Raw genomic sequence first — 16,923 nt, 5'->3', positions numbered from 1 at the left:
ACTTTGGGTCACACATGGCCACTGCTATTTCTAGCTAACTGTTATATATTGTAGGTAACTTAGGTACTTGTTTTAGAGAAGAGGAAGTGAATGATTGTATAAACTTTAAAAATAAAGTTATTTCTTATTAGCTAAGAAGTATAAATTTTCTGCAGGGAGAAGTAAATAAAAAATACTAGTTAAAATGAGGTTTAAACTCAGGAAATTCATTTCACTTCTATACAGTATATCATTTTGGTCATTATCAAGAAAAGGGAGTTAATATTAATCTTAGACAAGATAACTAATCAAACAGATGAAAATAAAATCATAAGGTGATTAAGGCAGGAGAGCATTTCCAGAGAGAATCTATTCTTGGATGTGTGGGTGGAGACAGGAGGTTACGGGGCAAAACAGCCTTTTCTCATAACCAGATTGGAAGTTGTGATGCAGTGTGGAGCTTTGACTTTTGGGACAGAGCACTCTCTTCTATGATGAAGAAAAGGATTGCCTACAATCATTTACCACCTGAAGTAATGAACTTACTCACATCTAACTACTGTACTCAGAACCACCTTAAAAAAAAAAAAAAAGAATACAGATATTGATCACATCAAACGTTTTCATTGAGAAGTTGACACAGACACCCATATAGTTTATCATGGATGGTCTCAGAAGCTTTCCTGGGTGTGAGAAACAGAACTACAGGCCTTTTTGTATAAGTTCCTGTATATCTTGTCCATGCTGTTCTCAAAGAGGGGTCGGTGGGATTTTCCTTTATAAGATGCTGCCCTGTTGGACCAGTATTCACCGTCATCCAAATGGAGAGTGTCATGTGGCCGCTGAAATGAGCTATAAAAAGGATATAAAGTATTAAAACTGGTGAAACGCAATGAGAGGTAGTATTATATAAATCAAATATTTACTGAGTACTTTACAGGTGTGTGATACTCTGGGCTATGAGAAATAAAAGACAATAAGGTCTGTGGCTTCAAAGAGCGACCTATTTGTATGAAACTATTACAATACAATAAAATGAAAATTGTGCATAAGAGACAGAGTTGCAAAGAATTCAGAGGAGAGAGATAGGTGTGGTGTGGTAAAAGTAGAGTGCAGTCATGAGAGGACCTGGCCTCTAAAGTCAGGCACACCTAAAACTGAGTAACAGCTCAATCCTTCATAAGCTGGGGGACCTTGGGCAATTTATTTAATCATCCAGAGTCTAGGCTTCCTTTATTTTTCCAGTATTCGTTTAAAAATCAAAGATAATATGTGCAAAGTGCATAGTACAGCACTTACTTTGCACATGGAAGTTATTAAGTATGAGGCACTAAACTACTAGGTACTTTATAGGTACTTTATAGATATTTATCTACCAATCTTAGGAAATGCTGAAGTTGGTAACTGTGGAAACTAAGATTCAGTGAAGTCAAGTTACTTGCCTATGACCACTCAGCTAGTAACTGGCAGAACAGAAAGGAATATCATGTCTGTGGCCCTACGGCCCCTTCCACTATGGCATACTGCTACTGTCTTCAAGGAGGAATAGAAAATTACCCTAAATATGAACCATTTTTGGAAAATGGAAAACAAGGTGGAAGAGTCTGTATTTGAAGGGATAAGGATCCAATCTTGAGGGTCTTGAAGAAAAAAGAATAGATAGGAAGCTATGAAACAGACCAGGACTAGGCTAGTTTTAATAAGAATAGAGAAGAAAAAGCCACTGTTTTCGAAGGTTTGATAGTGCTTTTTAAAACATACTAAAGTTACAATTTTACTATCATAAACATTGAATTCTGGGCTTAACATATTATTTGCTAGGAATAAAATGCTGACTTTTTCAAGGACTGAGTTTATTTTTTAATAAACAATTTACCTACTTCAATAAATTAATTAATTGTTATAGATAAGACTCTCAGGCATGTTAGACATTGTGACATTTGTGTCATATAAAACTGTATGTTCTGGGGTGCCTGAACTGGGGCTCAGTCAGTTAAGCGTCTGACTTCGGCTCAGGTCATGATTTCATGTTTCATGAGTTCGAGCCCCGCATCAGGCTCTGTGTTGACAGCTCAGAGCCTGGAGCCTGCTTCAGATTTCGTGTCTCCCTCTCTCTCTGCCCCTCCCCCACTCATGCTCACTCTCTTTCTCTCTCAAAAATAAATAAAACATTTTAAAAAATAAAAAAAAATTTAAAAACCTCTATGTTCTGGTTATTAAATGCCACAGATATATTTTCTTCATAGATTTGGAATCTCACTTCAAACAATTTCTTCCTTGACTTAACAGTCCAATGATGTTACTTCTATTGTCAACTGTGAAACAGGAACTCTTAGGGCTATATATCTGCAAGAAGAATTGGCTATTCTACCTGAATAGCACCAGGTTCTAACACCTGAACACAAAGTGACCACGAAAAAAGGCATGGAGTAACCGGGTTATCATTTTTGGAACTTGACATGGTGTCAGTGAGGATATAAAGTCATGAGAACATTTACACACTTACTTTGGAAGAGTTTGGCATGACCCGATAAGGTTGAATATGCACCTTCAAGCCAGTAATACCACTCCTGGCTACCCCAGTGACATTCTTGCACATGTGTACCATGAGACATGTGCAAACTTGTTCATAACAACACTCTTTGTCACAAAGCTAAGAACTGGAAGCAACCTTAAATACCCATCTACATTAGAACACATGTGCATACCATGGTATTATGCATACAATGGTACAGTATGCAGCAGAGAAAATAGGGAAAATTAACGATCTATAGCTACATGAATCAGTTGGGATGAAACTGAAAAACCAACTGAGTGGGGGAAAAAAGCAAATTTCAAACAATTACAGTTGTACTTACATTTATCTAAAGTTTAAAACAAGAAAAATTAAACAACTTATTGCCTAAGGATAGATTCATGTGTGGTATAACTACAAAGGAAAAAAAAGAAGGATTAACAGAAAAGCTACACTAACAGTTATCTCCGTGGAAAGAGAAGCAATTGGTTGGGAGCATAAGGTGGCCTTGTAGGTATGGATTGTGTTCTATATAGCTGGATGGTGAGTAAATGGGTATTCATTTATTATTATTACTATTATTATTTATGATGCACAAACCTTAAATATATTTCTCGGTTACGGTTACTATGCCAAGTTCTTAAAAATTCACTTCTGTGAACCATGACAATAGGTTTCTCTACTTCCTCATGGCTTTGCTAAAATGAAATTCCACCTCATATCTCCTAGTAACATTTACTAGGTCTTGTGAAACTTTCTTTATACTTGGTGTAAAAAATTTCATGCTGGAAAATTTTGAAAGTGATATAGTCTCTGGGATAACAAAGGCATTTTAAAACATGATTATGATTACTTCTATCTTGTCCATTCAGTTAATGAGGGGTAGTTAAGACAATTTTTAATAATGTCAGTATAATATTTAAAAATTTTCAGAAGGCTTTAGCCAAGTCTTAGTGCTATTGCTTTGATACAGAGACCACATTTCTTTCATTAGCTCTGCTCAAGAAATAGTCTACCCACTGAATACAATTTCTGATTTCATACATTTTTCACCAAGCCTAATTCCTGTTGTCACTTACAACTTACTTTTTTTTTTTTTGACAGTTTGAGTCAAGTGATAAAGAAATCACACACACACATATGTTACTGGAAACATTTCTGCATCCCTTGTGCCTCTGCAACTGTACCTCCCAGCCTAGGCCCCCACATTTGCCTGTGTTCCCTCACACTATGTTAGGGGTCCCACCAGGTTTTGTTCTGTTTGCTCGGTTTTTCTTTGTTGTTGTTTATTTGTTGTTTTGTTTTGCAACAAGTCATGAGCTAATTAAAATTTCACAAAATGCAGGTCTGTCCCTTATCTCCTTGTCCACAAACATCAACTTTACCACATGCTGAAGGCCAGATAATAACGTTTTTTTCCAAGCTCTACATTGTGTTTAGCAGCCAGGCTAGCTCACTACAGAAAACCCACTCAACAGAAATTTGAATTTCCGACACACACCGCTACCTGGCTCTCAGAGGGGTAAGCAGAGGTAGGACCTGCTAACTTTAAAAATCATTGTGTAGACTAGACTATTTCTGAGATTGTAGACCAAATTCCTACCCCGATCATAAATTACTATATTTAATGTTATCTGGCATAGATCTGCAACAGCGGTGGTTCCATTAGACAATACTTTTTTTTTTCATGTCTCAAAGTTGCCTTAAAGTATCACCTCAGTGGCTTGCAATGAATAAATAAAATTCAGAAAGCTTTTTAGAAGCAAATGTGAACCCGATAAGGGTTTGTAAAGAAGAACTAAAGCAGCCAAAATACACATTCTAATGCTTTTTGATCTTGTAAAATTTGGCAGAGAGTTTATTTCTATTTAAAACTGCAAAATTTTCAATTTAGTAAACAATATTGTGATCGTATGGAGAGAATGTGGGAATTAGTTCAGTTTGGGAGTCTGAACTGCAAAACATATATATGAACACATAATAGGGCCTAATACGGTCCACAGGTGCAAAGAGTATCAGAATCCTAAAGATGATATTTACTTCCAGACATGAAAGCATTAGCTCTCTAATGAACTATCAACATACTGAGTCAATTCCGATTTTCTATTACTGGGTACATTAATAAGCTTAAAATGTGTAAGTGACACTAAAAAGTTTTATTATAGTAGTAGGCTTTTAAAAACTATACTTCTCTATTTTACCATGAGTATCTTCAGCATTCATTCATTCGAAGCATTTAGTGAGTTCCTACTAAACTCTAAAAAGTACTGCATTAATGCTATAGTAAAATGGTTACTTTCAAAGTAGCGATGATATTTTATTAGTGGAGTGCATTTTGTTTTTATTAACTTACTCTTGCTACTTAAGTAGAAGCCCTGTATTTAATTATGACAATACTATTAAGAAAAAAAAGACAAAAAACAACAGACCAGGATAATCCAAGAACTGGGCAGTTTCAAATCCTAAGTGTTGACAGAGCCTAGTTTATATGCCAAGAACAGAAAGGTCTTAGGTAGTTTAACATGAACTAGGAGACAAAGGACATTACTAATTTTTTGCTTAGAGAAGGGTAAACTCACTTGAAACCCTGATGTTTTCTACGTCAGTATCAAATGAAGATCAAGCATATACTATTCTACACATAGTCTTCATAAAAAGTATCTATAAGGTGATATTCACTGAAAAGAAGGTCAAAGGTAAGATGGACATGCTACCCCCAAAATATTAATTCTAAGAAATAAATGGAAGGTCATGAGAATTATAAAATTTGCCATTTATACTCAGAGAACCAGTGCTGAAAGTGACTTTAGGGGCCCCTGGGTGGCACAGTTGGTTAAGCGTCCTACTTCTCAGGTCATGATCTCACGGCCCGTGAGTTCGAGCCCCACGCCAGGCTCTGTGCTGACAGCTCAGAGCCTGGAGCCTGCTTCGGATTCTGTGTCTCCCTCTTTCTTTGCCCCTCCCCTGCTCATGCTCTGTCTCCCTCTGTCTCTCAAAAATAAATAGACGTTAAAAAAATTAAATAAATGAAAGAAGTATACTCAAAGAAATTTATTGAAGACTAATTACTTATAGGTCACTTATTTCTCTCCATGACTAAGAATGTGTAGAAATGAGTCACTGACAACAAATAAAGTCTGACAGCTTTCACTACTATTAATTCCTCTGTTGGTTCCTTATCTAGAGATGTTATTAAATATCACAATCAAAACATGACTTTACTTAAATAATAGTTTTAGCAATGTAACTGATCACTTTAATTAAGAACCCTATCTTAATATTTGAACTATTTTTCTAAGTTCAGCTCCTACTACACGTCAGAAACTTTGATGGGCAGTCAAAACCAAAGATAAGTAACATATCTGTGCCCTCAAGGAGCTCACATTTAATAAAAGAAGGCAAGATAAACACATAATGAAATAGTTATCATGAGAAAAATATTGCTAATTGAAATGAAATATATGAGAAGTAGTGGCAGCATAAGGAGAAAATGCCTAACAGTCTGCTGAGGTCATGAAAGATACCTCAGAAGAGAGAAAGACTTGACCTTAGTCCTAGAGAATAAGTAGGCATTCACTAGATAAAGAAGACAGAGGTTACTCCAGGCATCATATTATATAACAGAATCAAGGCATAAAACAGCCTGGAATATCGTGAAATGCCAGGCATATCTGGAGAGGTAAGAATAAAGTAAGATTTAACTGTTAGAAGTAAAACAGAATTTTGTCCTGGAGGGAATAATGAGCCTATAATGGAGGGATACAGAAGGGATTTCTACTATGAGTGGGAGATTGAATCAAAATTACTCTAAAGTCTTAGCCTCAAGTATTATTTTTTCCCAACTATTATTTTTAATAATATGTGTATAGGATACAAGTGGTCTTTATTTAAACACAAAATATAGTATTTTAAACTGATATTTTAAGTCATCCCTCTGGTTTCATGAATACAGGTTAAATTCAGTATCATTATCATGTCCATAGAGAATGTCTCACTTGTTTTTATTATTCTTTTCTGAATTCCTCCCCATACTTTGAGTAAAAAGAACTAGACATAAAGTTGATCTAATGTAGACAGAGTACAGCTGTAATACTTTAGGATATTTGCATGTTTTGCCCTGGTTAAATAAAATTATGAACATATTTTTTACTCCTAAATTATCATTAAAGCTTAAACATCTGCAATTCAAGCATAATATGAAATACTACTTATTACGGCTCTCAGACCTAACTTGGGATTGCTGTTAGTGATCTATTCCATGTCATCATTCAGTCAGCAGTCCTCCTATCTAACCTTATCTAGTTAAGACCATAATTACCTACTTGTTTATGAGAATGTCATAAAATCACAATTCTTACTGAAAGTTATATTTAATGTATTACTTTCTTATGACTTATTTAAAAAATTAAATTACTCTGCCAAGAATTGCTAGTCACAAAACCATTCTAGTTGTTTAGTAGTATTCTTGAAGGGGGCAACAAGTTGAACTCTGGGCATGCCGTGGCATCAATATTAAGTCCAATTACCAAGGTCATATTTTTGTTTTAAAAAATGAATACAGGGGCGCCTGGGTGGCTCAGTCTGTTAAGCGTCTGACTTCGGCTCAGGTCATGATCTCACGGTTCGTGGGTTTGAGCCCCACGTCGGGCTGTGTGCTGACAGCTGGGAGCCTGGAGCCTGCTTCAGATTCTGTGTCTCCTTCGCTCTCTGCCCTCCCCGACCCATGCTCTGTCTCTCTGTCTCTCAAAAATAAACATTAAAAAAATAAATAAACATTAAAAAAAAGTTTTTTAGATGAATACAACACTGCCCTGTCCTAATCATCAGAAACTTTTCTAGACCCCTAAGCTACAAATTTTACACTTTGAAAAATCACATAAATATGTGGCACCCCTAATATTTCTGAATATAACAGAACTTCTAGACAAAAAGAAATTTTAAAGAAAAAGAAAAATTAAATTTCAAGTATTTAATGAAAAAGGATTTTATGATACTTGACTTAATAACACAAGATCCAATGAATTCAAATTAGATCAAACAACATTTTCTCACTTGAAAATGAAAGCTTGTTCTTAGTTATTTAAGAGATTTTAAGTCTGTATATTATTTAGATTTTTTTCTTCCACTTGTTAACACTAAAGATAACTTTTTGGCTATTTATTACATCTTAGTAGATGCATCAGATTAATCAGAAAGTGACCAATAGGGGAGAGATGAAAACTACCGTCAAGCCTGTATTATTTAAAAACATATAGTCAACTGGTGGTTACCAGAGGGGAGGTGCTAGAGGAGATGGGTTAAATAGATGATGGGTTAAGCAGTGCACTTGTGACGAACACTGGGTGTTATGTGGAAGTGTTCAATCACTATATTGTACACCTGAAACTAATATTACACAGTATGTTAACTAACTGGAATCTAAATAAAAACTTAAAATATATACACATAGTCAAAATTTACTCAGTTCTGTCACAAATAATTTCACAATTAAAACATTATATCGAGCATATTTCTTCTGTTAGTATCCTGAAAAATATGCAGAAGTAAATAGAAAACAGCTTATATCAATAGCTAGTTCCATAAAAGAAAACTATGGTTAAAAATGTCAGGCGATAGTCATAAAAGGACAATTCATATTCTAACCATGAACTTAAAATTATTTTTATGCTTACTTCTCTCTTTTTGTGACCAACCCCCATCTATATGAAACATCATTTATGCCTGGTCTTTAATTAGGATTAATGTTCAAATAAAATAGTGATGACAGAAGTACACAACAAATATGGAGAATTTTCAACATCCTGAAAACTGAAGAAATTTTAAATATACATAGCAGGTACTAAAAAACATCCCAGGACCTTGGGAACTGGCAAGGCTACCATTGCAAATGTCTAAAATTTCTAAAAGACAGGTAATATGCAAAAAGAGAAGGAAGATGGCACGGTAGTAGATTGTTTCCAAAATCTAGCTCCAAATTCCAAAGAACTTAAAGTAAAAGGTCACCTAACAACTCCCTGATAAGAGATTTCTTCAATATGAATTTCATACTCAAAGATGATGGAAGACATAGGACAATGAGCATGTATATAGGCTGATGTGTACAAGGTAACAGCACTCCAATTTCCCATTATGCTTTTCCTGCAGAAAACACTGAATCTCTGCTATACTCCTGGATGATAATCACAATATATATCAGATCACAACACAAAGTATTGAGTCCTGGGCATAATTTTTAAGCAAAACATGAAAGAAATTATTTTTATCTATCAATATTCTCTATTTCATGAATCCTATCATTATATACCCCTTTAATTCTTTTTTTAACATGATTTTATTTATTATTATTACTTTATTTTTATTGTAAGTAGGTTCCACACCCAGCATGGGGCTTGAACTCATGACCCTGAGATCAAGGGAGGCATGCTCTACAGACTGAGACAGCCAGGTGCCCCTCCCTTTAATTATTTAGACATGATTTCCTTTAGTTCTGTGAACACAGCTGCTAAATCCAATATCTGGGCCTCTTCAAAGTCAGTTTATAGTAACTTGTCCTTCAATTGTATGGGTTAGATTTTTCTATTTCTTACATGTCTCATAATTTTTTGATGAAAACAACATTTTAGATAAAAATTGCAACAACTCTGGATTTTGACCTTACCAGGGTTTTGTTTTTGATTATTTGCTGCGTGTCCTGTCTGGATTAAGGCTTGAAATCTGTTTCCCTTGCCCTGTGTAGTTTCTGGTGTTCCTTGTTACTTTTCTTTTTTTAAAAAAATTATTGTTTCAACTTTTAAGCCTGGCCTCATAGGAACTGCCCTTGGGTCAGCATAGCTTGGTGACCAGCAAATGATTGGTCAGAAAAGCTTCCATCCTGGGGCGCCTGGGTGGCTCAGTCAGTTGAGCCTCTGACTTTGGCTCAGGTCGTGATCTCCCTGTTCCCAGGTTTGAGTCCCGTGTCAGGCTCTGTGCTGACAGCTCAGAGCCTGGAGCCTGTTTCAGATTTTGTGTTTTCCTCTGTCTCTGCCCCTCTGCCACTAGTGCTCTGTCTCTCTCTCTCTCTCAAAAATAAACATGAAAGAAAGAAAGAAAGAAAGAAAGAAAGAAAGAAAGAAAGAAAGAAAGAAAGGCTTCTATCTTTTCGCCAATGGATCTATGTGTGGCTTGGAACATACATTCAAAATTTATCCAGTTTACAAGCTTGCCCTGGGTATTACTTTCTGTCTTCAAAAGGGCTCATATTTAGCTGTGGACTAGTGGCTCCCTAAGGCCCCTCCAGTTTCTCCTGAACATATTTGCAGCCTTATACATGCACATAACGTTCCAGACTACCAGGGATAATTACAACTTTATCAAGACCAATCTGGCTACCTGGTCCCTGGATCTTTGATGTCTGTCCCCACAAGTAGTCAGACCTCAAGTCTTCTCTTATTGTTTGCCAGTGGGATAATTATTGTTTATTAACTTCCTTGCATATGGGATTTCCCATGCTCTGCTTCATACAGTTAGGCTTCTCTGGCAGCAGAGATGCTGGTCTTTCAGCATGACTGCCCCAAGGAGCTAGGGACTGGGAGTTCCAGGCAAAATGCCACTGAGTCCTACTGCCCTTATTGAGACTCAGTAGATTTTCTTGATAAATGCTTCTCAATTTGTTATATATGCCTTTGGTCAATTTCCAGAGTCCTAAAATTGTTGTTTTTGACAATTCTGTATAGTTGTTGTCTAGTTGAATTGGGGAAAGGATTTGCTGAGCTCCTCACTTAGCCATTCCAAGGGTCCATGCAGACTTCCTCTCAACCTCTGTGTCAATGTGTGTCTGCAAAGGGGTGATATTAAGCCAAGACCCCCAAACTTCCTCTTGATATCTGCTGATGGAAGTCTTAAGGCAAGCAAATGGGTGATTACTTTGAGTGTGGGTTCTCTCATCTTTGAGATGGAAAGTAGAATGAGAGTGACACCTTAGCCTAATATATATAATATGATTGAGGGATAAAACCAAAATAATACCCTGATTGTTTCAGTAGCTTCTGGAGCTAATATCACATATGCTCTTATAAAAGACCTTGAAGGCCTGATAACTCTGTCCTATCCTATCAGTCTAAATATATATATATATATATATACACATATATATATATATATATATATATGTATATATATATATATACGTATATGAGAAGTAACAAGGAATATAAAGAAATCTCAAAAATGTGTAAACAGAACTTTTCTGATATTCTGCTTAACTCTTTCCTCATTGAGAGGTACCAAAACAATCTCAGGTATTCAAAAGCTTAGCCATTAACATTGCTTGGTGAATTGGAAAAAGAACCAATACTGAGGTTTACAGCAAACTTTAAATAGACCACTGTTTTTCAAAATGTGGTCCTTACACAAGCTGTATTAGAAGCATCTATGATATTTCTTAAAATGTAGATTTCTAGGTCTCACCTCTATAGGTAAGGAATCAGAATCTATGGGGTATAAAGAAGAAATCTGTATTTTAAAGAGGCAACCCAGGTAAATATTATGCATACAAAAGCATGAAAATCAGGTACTTTTCTTTATCAACCCTATCCATTCTTACCCAAATTAGAATTAAATATATGGATTGAGAAGCAAAATTGGGATGCTAAATACATATAGTAGTAATCTAGAGCATAGAACTTTAAGTAAATAATAATAACAAAAGATAAAAATTCTTCTTCCTCAAGGTGTGGACTTTCTTGGATCTTCTTTTTCCTGTTTGGATTGCTTCTCCAAACTCACCTATAATATACTACTTCCCTTGATGAGATGTCCAGGTTGCCTCTTGGTTGGGAAGCAGTAGCTTTGGGAAAGGAGTTCACATTTATATTCTGTGTAATGGGCAAAAGAAGTCCTCACATGTTCACAGAATGTTTAGCCTAACTTACCAGGGTAAAAATCAGAAACTTCAGTCCAAAACTCAAATTAGCAATAAAACATATTCCATTATCTGGAGCTTGTTTCTTATACTGGCTTTTCAGGAAACTCAGGAAGGTAGAAGCCATATGGTAATCAGTGGTATAGCACCAAAGGATTCAGAGAACCTTCAGTTACATAAACTCACAATTTACATTCAATTTTTAATAGCACATTCTATGGCAACTGACATAGAGATTTAAAAAATCTTCATGAAATTTGCTACCATAATCTTGCAAAAATTTTACTATTACTAACACTGCTGAAATATTAGGCTAGAAGAACAACTTTTCTTAGGTTATTAAAAAAAAAAGCTTAGTCATTTCCCAAAATTATGGAAACTATTGTTTGAATGAGAATGTGCTTGAAAATAAGTCCTGGATATGTGGGTTTGCAGGACAGACAAATATACTATAAATCTTAAGTAAAATGGAAAATATCACCCTCAATAAAATATATTTGTTTTCCTTGAAAAGTTGCAGTAATGCAATCATTAAAGTATTTTGTTGTTGTCGTTAAAGAGAGAGCATGCGTGCAAGCAAGGCAGGGGCAGAGGGAGAGAGAATCCGAAGCAGGTTCCATGCTCAGCACAGAGCCAGACATGGGGTTCAATCCCACGACCCCAGGATCATGACCTGAGCCGAAATCAAGAGCTGGAAGCTCAACTGACCTAACCACTCAGCCTCCCCAGTAATTTAAGTATTTTAATAAGTTTTATGTAGGTAAACATAAAAATAAATAATAATTATCAATTTATGTCTAAATTTCCCACAAATCCAGCAGATTCAAAAGCAGGTTATTTTTATAGAAACTGTGAGAAAGATCTCTACATGCTGCATTAGTCCAGCTCATACCTATACTCTGGGTCACTGTCATAGGCAGAGTCTCTGTATAAAAGACCTCTTTTCAGCTCCAGTTCATCTTCTTTCTCTGGGTCTCTCTCATCCTGAAAAATTTTAAAATTTCCATTAATTCATTTTGCAATTAAAATGATCTCTATGTTTCTTTGGGAAATGCTCTCCCTCTCCCCCATTATAAGAAATGAATTGAATGCTTGGATTTCTTAAAAAGAAACAAAAGGGGAGGTGAGAATTTGTTATTCTGTTCAATAAAACAAATATGATTTTATTCTATTTATGCTAATATGGCTTATCAAAGACTAGACACTGGTAGATATTTCTTGCATCAATAAACGAACAGGAATGGGTACTGTGTCAAGATATGTAGTAAGATATGTAGTAATGTCTTACATATTGTCATGTGAACTAAAAGATTGCACCTGCACTCTGAAGAATAAGTACCTGGGAAACTTATGTAGATGTAAGCATTCTAACACGTACCTACTATTCATAAGCCAAAATGCACTAACAAGCCACAAGAATAAAAATGAAAGTCAAGGCAGTTAGAATCAAAATACATAGCTACTGGGGCGCCTGAGTGGTTCAGTCGGTTAGGCGTCCAACTTCGGCTCAGGTCATGATCTCACAGTTTTTGAGTTCAAGCCCTGCATAGGCTCTCTGCTGTCAGTGCAGAGCCTGCTTTGGATCCTCTGTCCCCTTCTCTCCCCCCAACTCCCACCTGCTCCTGCTGTCTCTCTCAAAAAATAAATAAACATTAAAATAATAAATAAAAAAAAAAGACATTGGGTTTTGAATCCCAGCTGAGCACCCAGGAGGCACAGGAGAACTGTGGAGCAGGACAGGCTCACCATTGGCACTACTCTGCACAGGCTGCCTGAATAGCACGGTTGGAGACTCCCAGTCCGGGGAGGAGAGATTGGGGTGTCACCAATACCAACACAGCAGGGCTTCAAGAACAGGACAGTGGCCCCCAGTGGAGGTGGGACCCACTTACACCAAACCCCACCCCTCCGTGCCTGGTAACTGCTTATCTACTGGAGCAGGACTGACACTGATTGAACTAGACAGTCTCTCATCCAGACCAGCACAGTCGCCAATACCAGGTACCAATAGACAAGTGTCCTATAGTTTTATATATTAGCCTGGTTTTTTTTTAATTTTTAAATTTTTCTCTTTTCTTTCCTACTCTTCTCTTTTCCCTTCTTTTTCTTTCTACCCTCCTCTTTCTTTTTTTTCCCCTTTGGAATTGGACTCATAGTTTCTGGTCAAGTCTTACTTTACATATATTTTTTTTTCTTTCTTTCTTCTTTCTTTTTCTTTCTTTTCTCTTTCTTTCTTTCTTCTTTCTTTCTTTCTTTCTTTCTTTCTTTCCCTTTTCTGGTTGTTTGTTTCATCAGGCATTTTTACTCTATTCTTTTTATACCTTTTCTGTAACTCCTTCTTTATTTTCCTATCTCTCACTGGATTAAGCCTTCTAGTTTTTCTAATTCTCTGACTGGTCTTTTTTTTTCTTCACCCTCTTCATTTCTGTCTTTGTATGAGATAAGGTTCCCCCCATTTCCTTTTTTCCAAGGTTACTTCAATAAACAAATCAAAGCACAGCTGGTGGAAGGTCCAAACAATCCACCACTATGAGCAGTGGGACAGAGCAGCCAAATTTGCAACAACAAAGTCCAGGCCAACACATTCCAAAAACACTTCCTAAAAGCCAGGTGCTGGACGGTGTATGACCCCTTTTTAATACAGCAGGACTCACAGGTGCAGGACACATAACAAGCTATTAAAACATGTAAAAGACAGAAACCTAGCCAAAATGATAAAACAGAAGAATTCTCTTCAAAGAAATTCCAGGAAGAAATGACAGCCAGGGAATTGCTCAAAACAGACATAAACAATATGTCTGAACAAGAATTTAGAATAAAAGTCATAAGACTAATAGATGGGCTTGGAAAAAAAAAAGCATAGAAGAAAGAAGAGATCTACTGCTGCAGAGATCAAAGACCTAAGAAATAGTCATGATGAATTAAGAAATGTTGTAAATGAGATACAAATAAACTAGATGCAGTGACAGCAAGGATGGAAGAAGTAGAGGACAGAATAGGTGAAATAGAAGATAATATTGTGGAAAATGATGAAGCTGAAAAAAAGAGGGAAAGGAAATTACTAGACCATGAGGAAAGAATTAGAGACCTAAGTGATTCAATGAAACGAAATAATATCTGTATCATAGGAGTTCCAGAGAAGAGAGAGAGAAAGGGGCAGAAGGTTTATTTGAACAAATTATAGCTAAAAACTTCCCTAATCTGGGGAAGGAAACAGGCATCCAACTCCAAGAGGCACAAAGAACTCCCTTCAATATCAGCGAAAACAGGTCAACAGTATAACATAATATAGTGAAATTGACAAAATACAAACATAAAGAGAGAATTCTGAAAGCAGCTAGGGACAAACAGGCCTTAACCTACAAGGGTAGACACATAAGGGTAGAAGCAGACCTGTCCACTGAAACTTGGCAGACCAGAAGGAAGTGGCAGGAAATATTCAATGTGCTGAATAGGAAAACTATGCAGCCAAGAATCCTTCATCCAGCAAGGCTGTCATTCAGAATAGAAGGAGAGATAAAGGCTTTCCCAGACAAACAAAAACCGGAGGAGTTCATGACCACTAAACCAGCCCTGCAGGAGATCCTAAGGGGGGTACTCTGTGAGTGGAAAGCAGCAAAGACTAGAGATATCACCACAAACACAAAATGTGCAGATAACACAATGGGACTAAATCTGTATCTTTCAATAATCACTCTGAATGTAAATGGACTAAATGTCCCAATCAAAAGACATGGGGTATCAGAATGGATAAAAAAAAATATCCATCTATATGCTGCCTATAAGAGACTCATTTAAGACCTGAGGACACCTGCAGATTGAAAGTGATGGGATGGAGAACCATCTACCATGCTACTGGATGTTAAAAGCAAGCTGGAGTAGCCATACTTATATCAGACAAAGACTGTAACAAGAGATGAAGAAGGGCATTATATCATTAAGGGGTCTATCCACCAAGAGCAGCTAGCAATTGTAAATGTTTATGCCCCCAACGTGAGAGAACACAAAAATATAAATCAATTAATCACAAACATAAATAAATGTATAGGTAATAATACTGTGATTGTAGGGGACTTTAATACTCCACTGACAACAATGGACAGATCATCTAAGCAGAAAAACAATAAGGAAACAATGGCTCTGAGTGACACATTGGGCCAGATGGACTTAACAGATATATTCAAAACTTTTCAACCAAAAGCAGAATATACATTCTTCTTGAGTGCACATGGAACATTCTCCAAAACAGATAACATACTCGGTCACAAAACAGCTCTCAACAAATATAAAAGGATTGAGATCATACCATTCATATTTTCAATCACAATGCTATGAAACTTGAAATCAACCAAAAGAAAAAATTTGGAAAGCCCCCAAATACATGGAGGTTAAAGAACATCCTACTAAAGAATGAATGGCTCAACCAGGATATTAAAGAAATTAAAAAAATATACGGAAGCAAATGCAAATGAAAATACAATAGTCCAAACTCTTTGGGATGCAGCAAAGGCAGTCCTAAGAGGAAAATACATTGCAACTTAGGCCTATATTAAGAGACAAGAAAGGTCCCAAATATATAACCTAACCCCCACACCTGAAGAAACTAGAAAGGAACTAGCAGCAAAGAAACCCCAAAGCCAGCAGAAGAAGAGAAACAATAGAGATCAGAGCAGAAATAAACAATATAGAATCCAAAAACAAAACAAAACAAAAAACAAAAACATAAAACAGTAGAACAGAACAATGAATCTAAAAGCTGGTTTTTTGAAAGAATAAACAAAATTGATAAACTCCTAGCCAGACTTAACGAAAAGAAAATAGAGAGGACCCAAATAGATAAAATCACAAATGAAAGAGATCACAACTAACACCACAGAAATACAATTATTAGAGAATACTATGAAAAATATATAGTTATATGTTGCTATAGCCAACAAATTAGACAATCTGGAAGAAATGGACAAATTCCTAGATACCCACACACTACCAAAACTCAAAAGGGAATAAATAGAAAATTTGAACAGACTCTCCCCACTTCCCTCAACCAGAGAAGAAATTGAATCGCTTATCAAAAATCTCCCAACAAAGAGTCTTGGGCCAGATGGCTTCCCAGGGGAATTCTACCAGACATTCAAAGCAGAATCAATAGCTATTCTTCTCAGCCCGTTCCAAAAAAATAGAAATGGAAGGCTTCCAGACTCATTCTATGAAGGCAGCAAGCATTACCTTGATTCCCAAACCAGAAAAAGACCCTATTAAAAAGGGGAATAACAGGCCAATATCCCTGATGAACATGGATGCAAAAATCCTTAACAAGATACTAGCAAATTGAATTCAACAGTATATTAAAAGAATTACTCACCATGATCAACTGGGATTCATTCCTGGGCTGCAGGGCTGGTATAATATTCACAAATCAATCAATGTGATATATCACATTAATAGAAGAAAGGATAAGAACCATATGATTCTGTCAATAGATGCAGAAAAAGCACTGACAAAATACACATGCTTTGTTAATAAAAACCCT

The 16,923-nt window shown here is 36.2% G+C and overlaps 1 protein-coding gene across 1 annotated transcript in view; it reads right to left on the bottom strand.

Moving 5' to 3' along the window:
* Positions 1 to 583: 583 nt before the first annotated feature.
* SPATA6 (spermatogenesis associated 6) overlaps positions 584 to 16,923 on the bottom strand; it is a 148,140-nt gene continuing 131,800 nt past the window's right edge. Inside the window, 2 exon segments of the mRNA XM_060624031.2 lie at positions 584 to 831; positions 12,286 to 12,377. Of these exon segments, the coding sequence (XP_060480014.2) occupies positions 651 to 831; positions 12,286 to 12,377 (273 nt within the window). The 3' untranslated portion in view covers positions 584 to 650.

This window comes from Panthera onca, chromosome C1, assembly GCF_046562875.1.
Source record: "Panthera onca isolate mPanOnc1 chromosome C1, mPanOnc1 haplotype 2, whole genome shotgun sequence".
NCBI classification, from domain to species: Eukaryota; Metazoa; Chordata; class Mammalia; order Carnivora; family Felidae; genus Panthera; species Panthera onca.
Note: the sequence above shows the minus strand (reverse complement) of the source record. Positions and strands in the feature narration are given on the sequence as shown.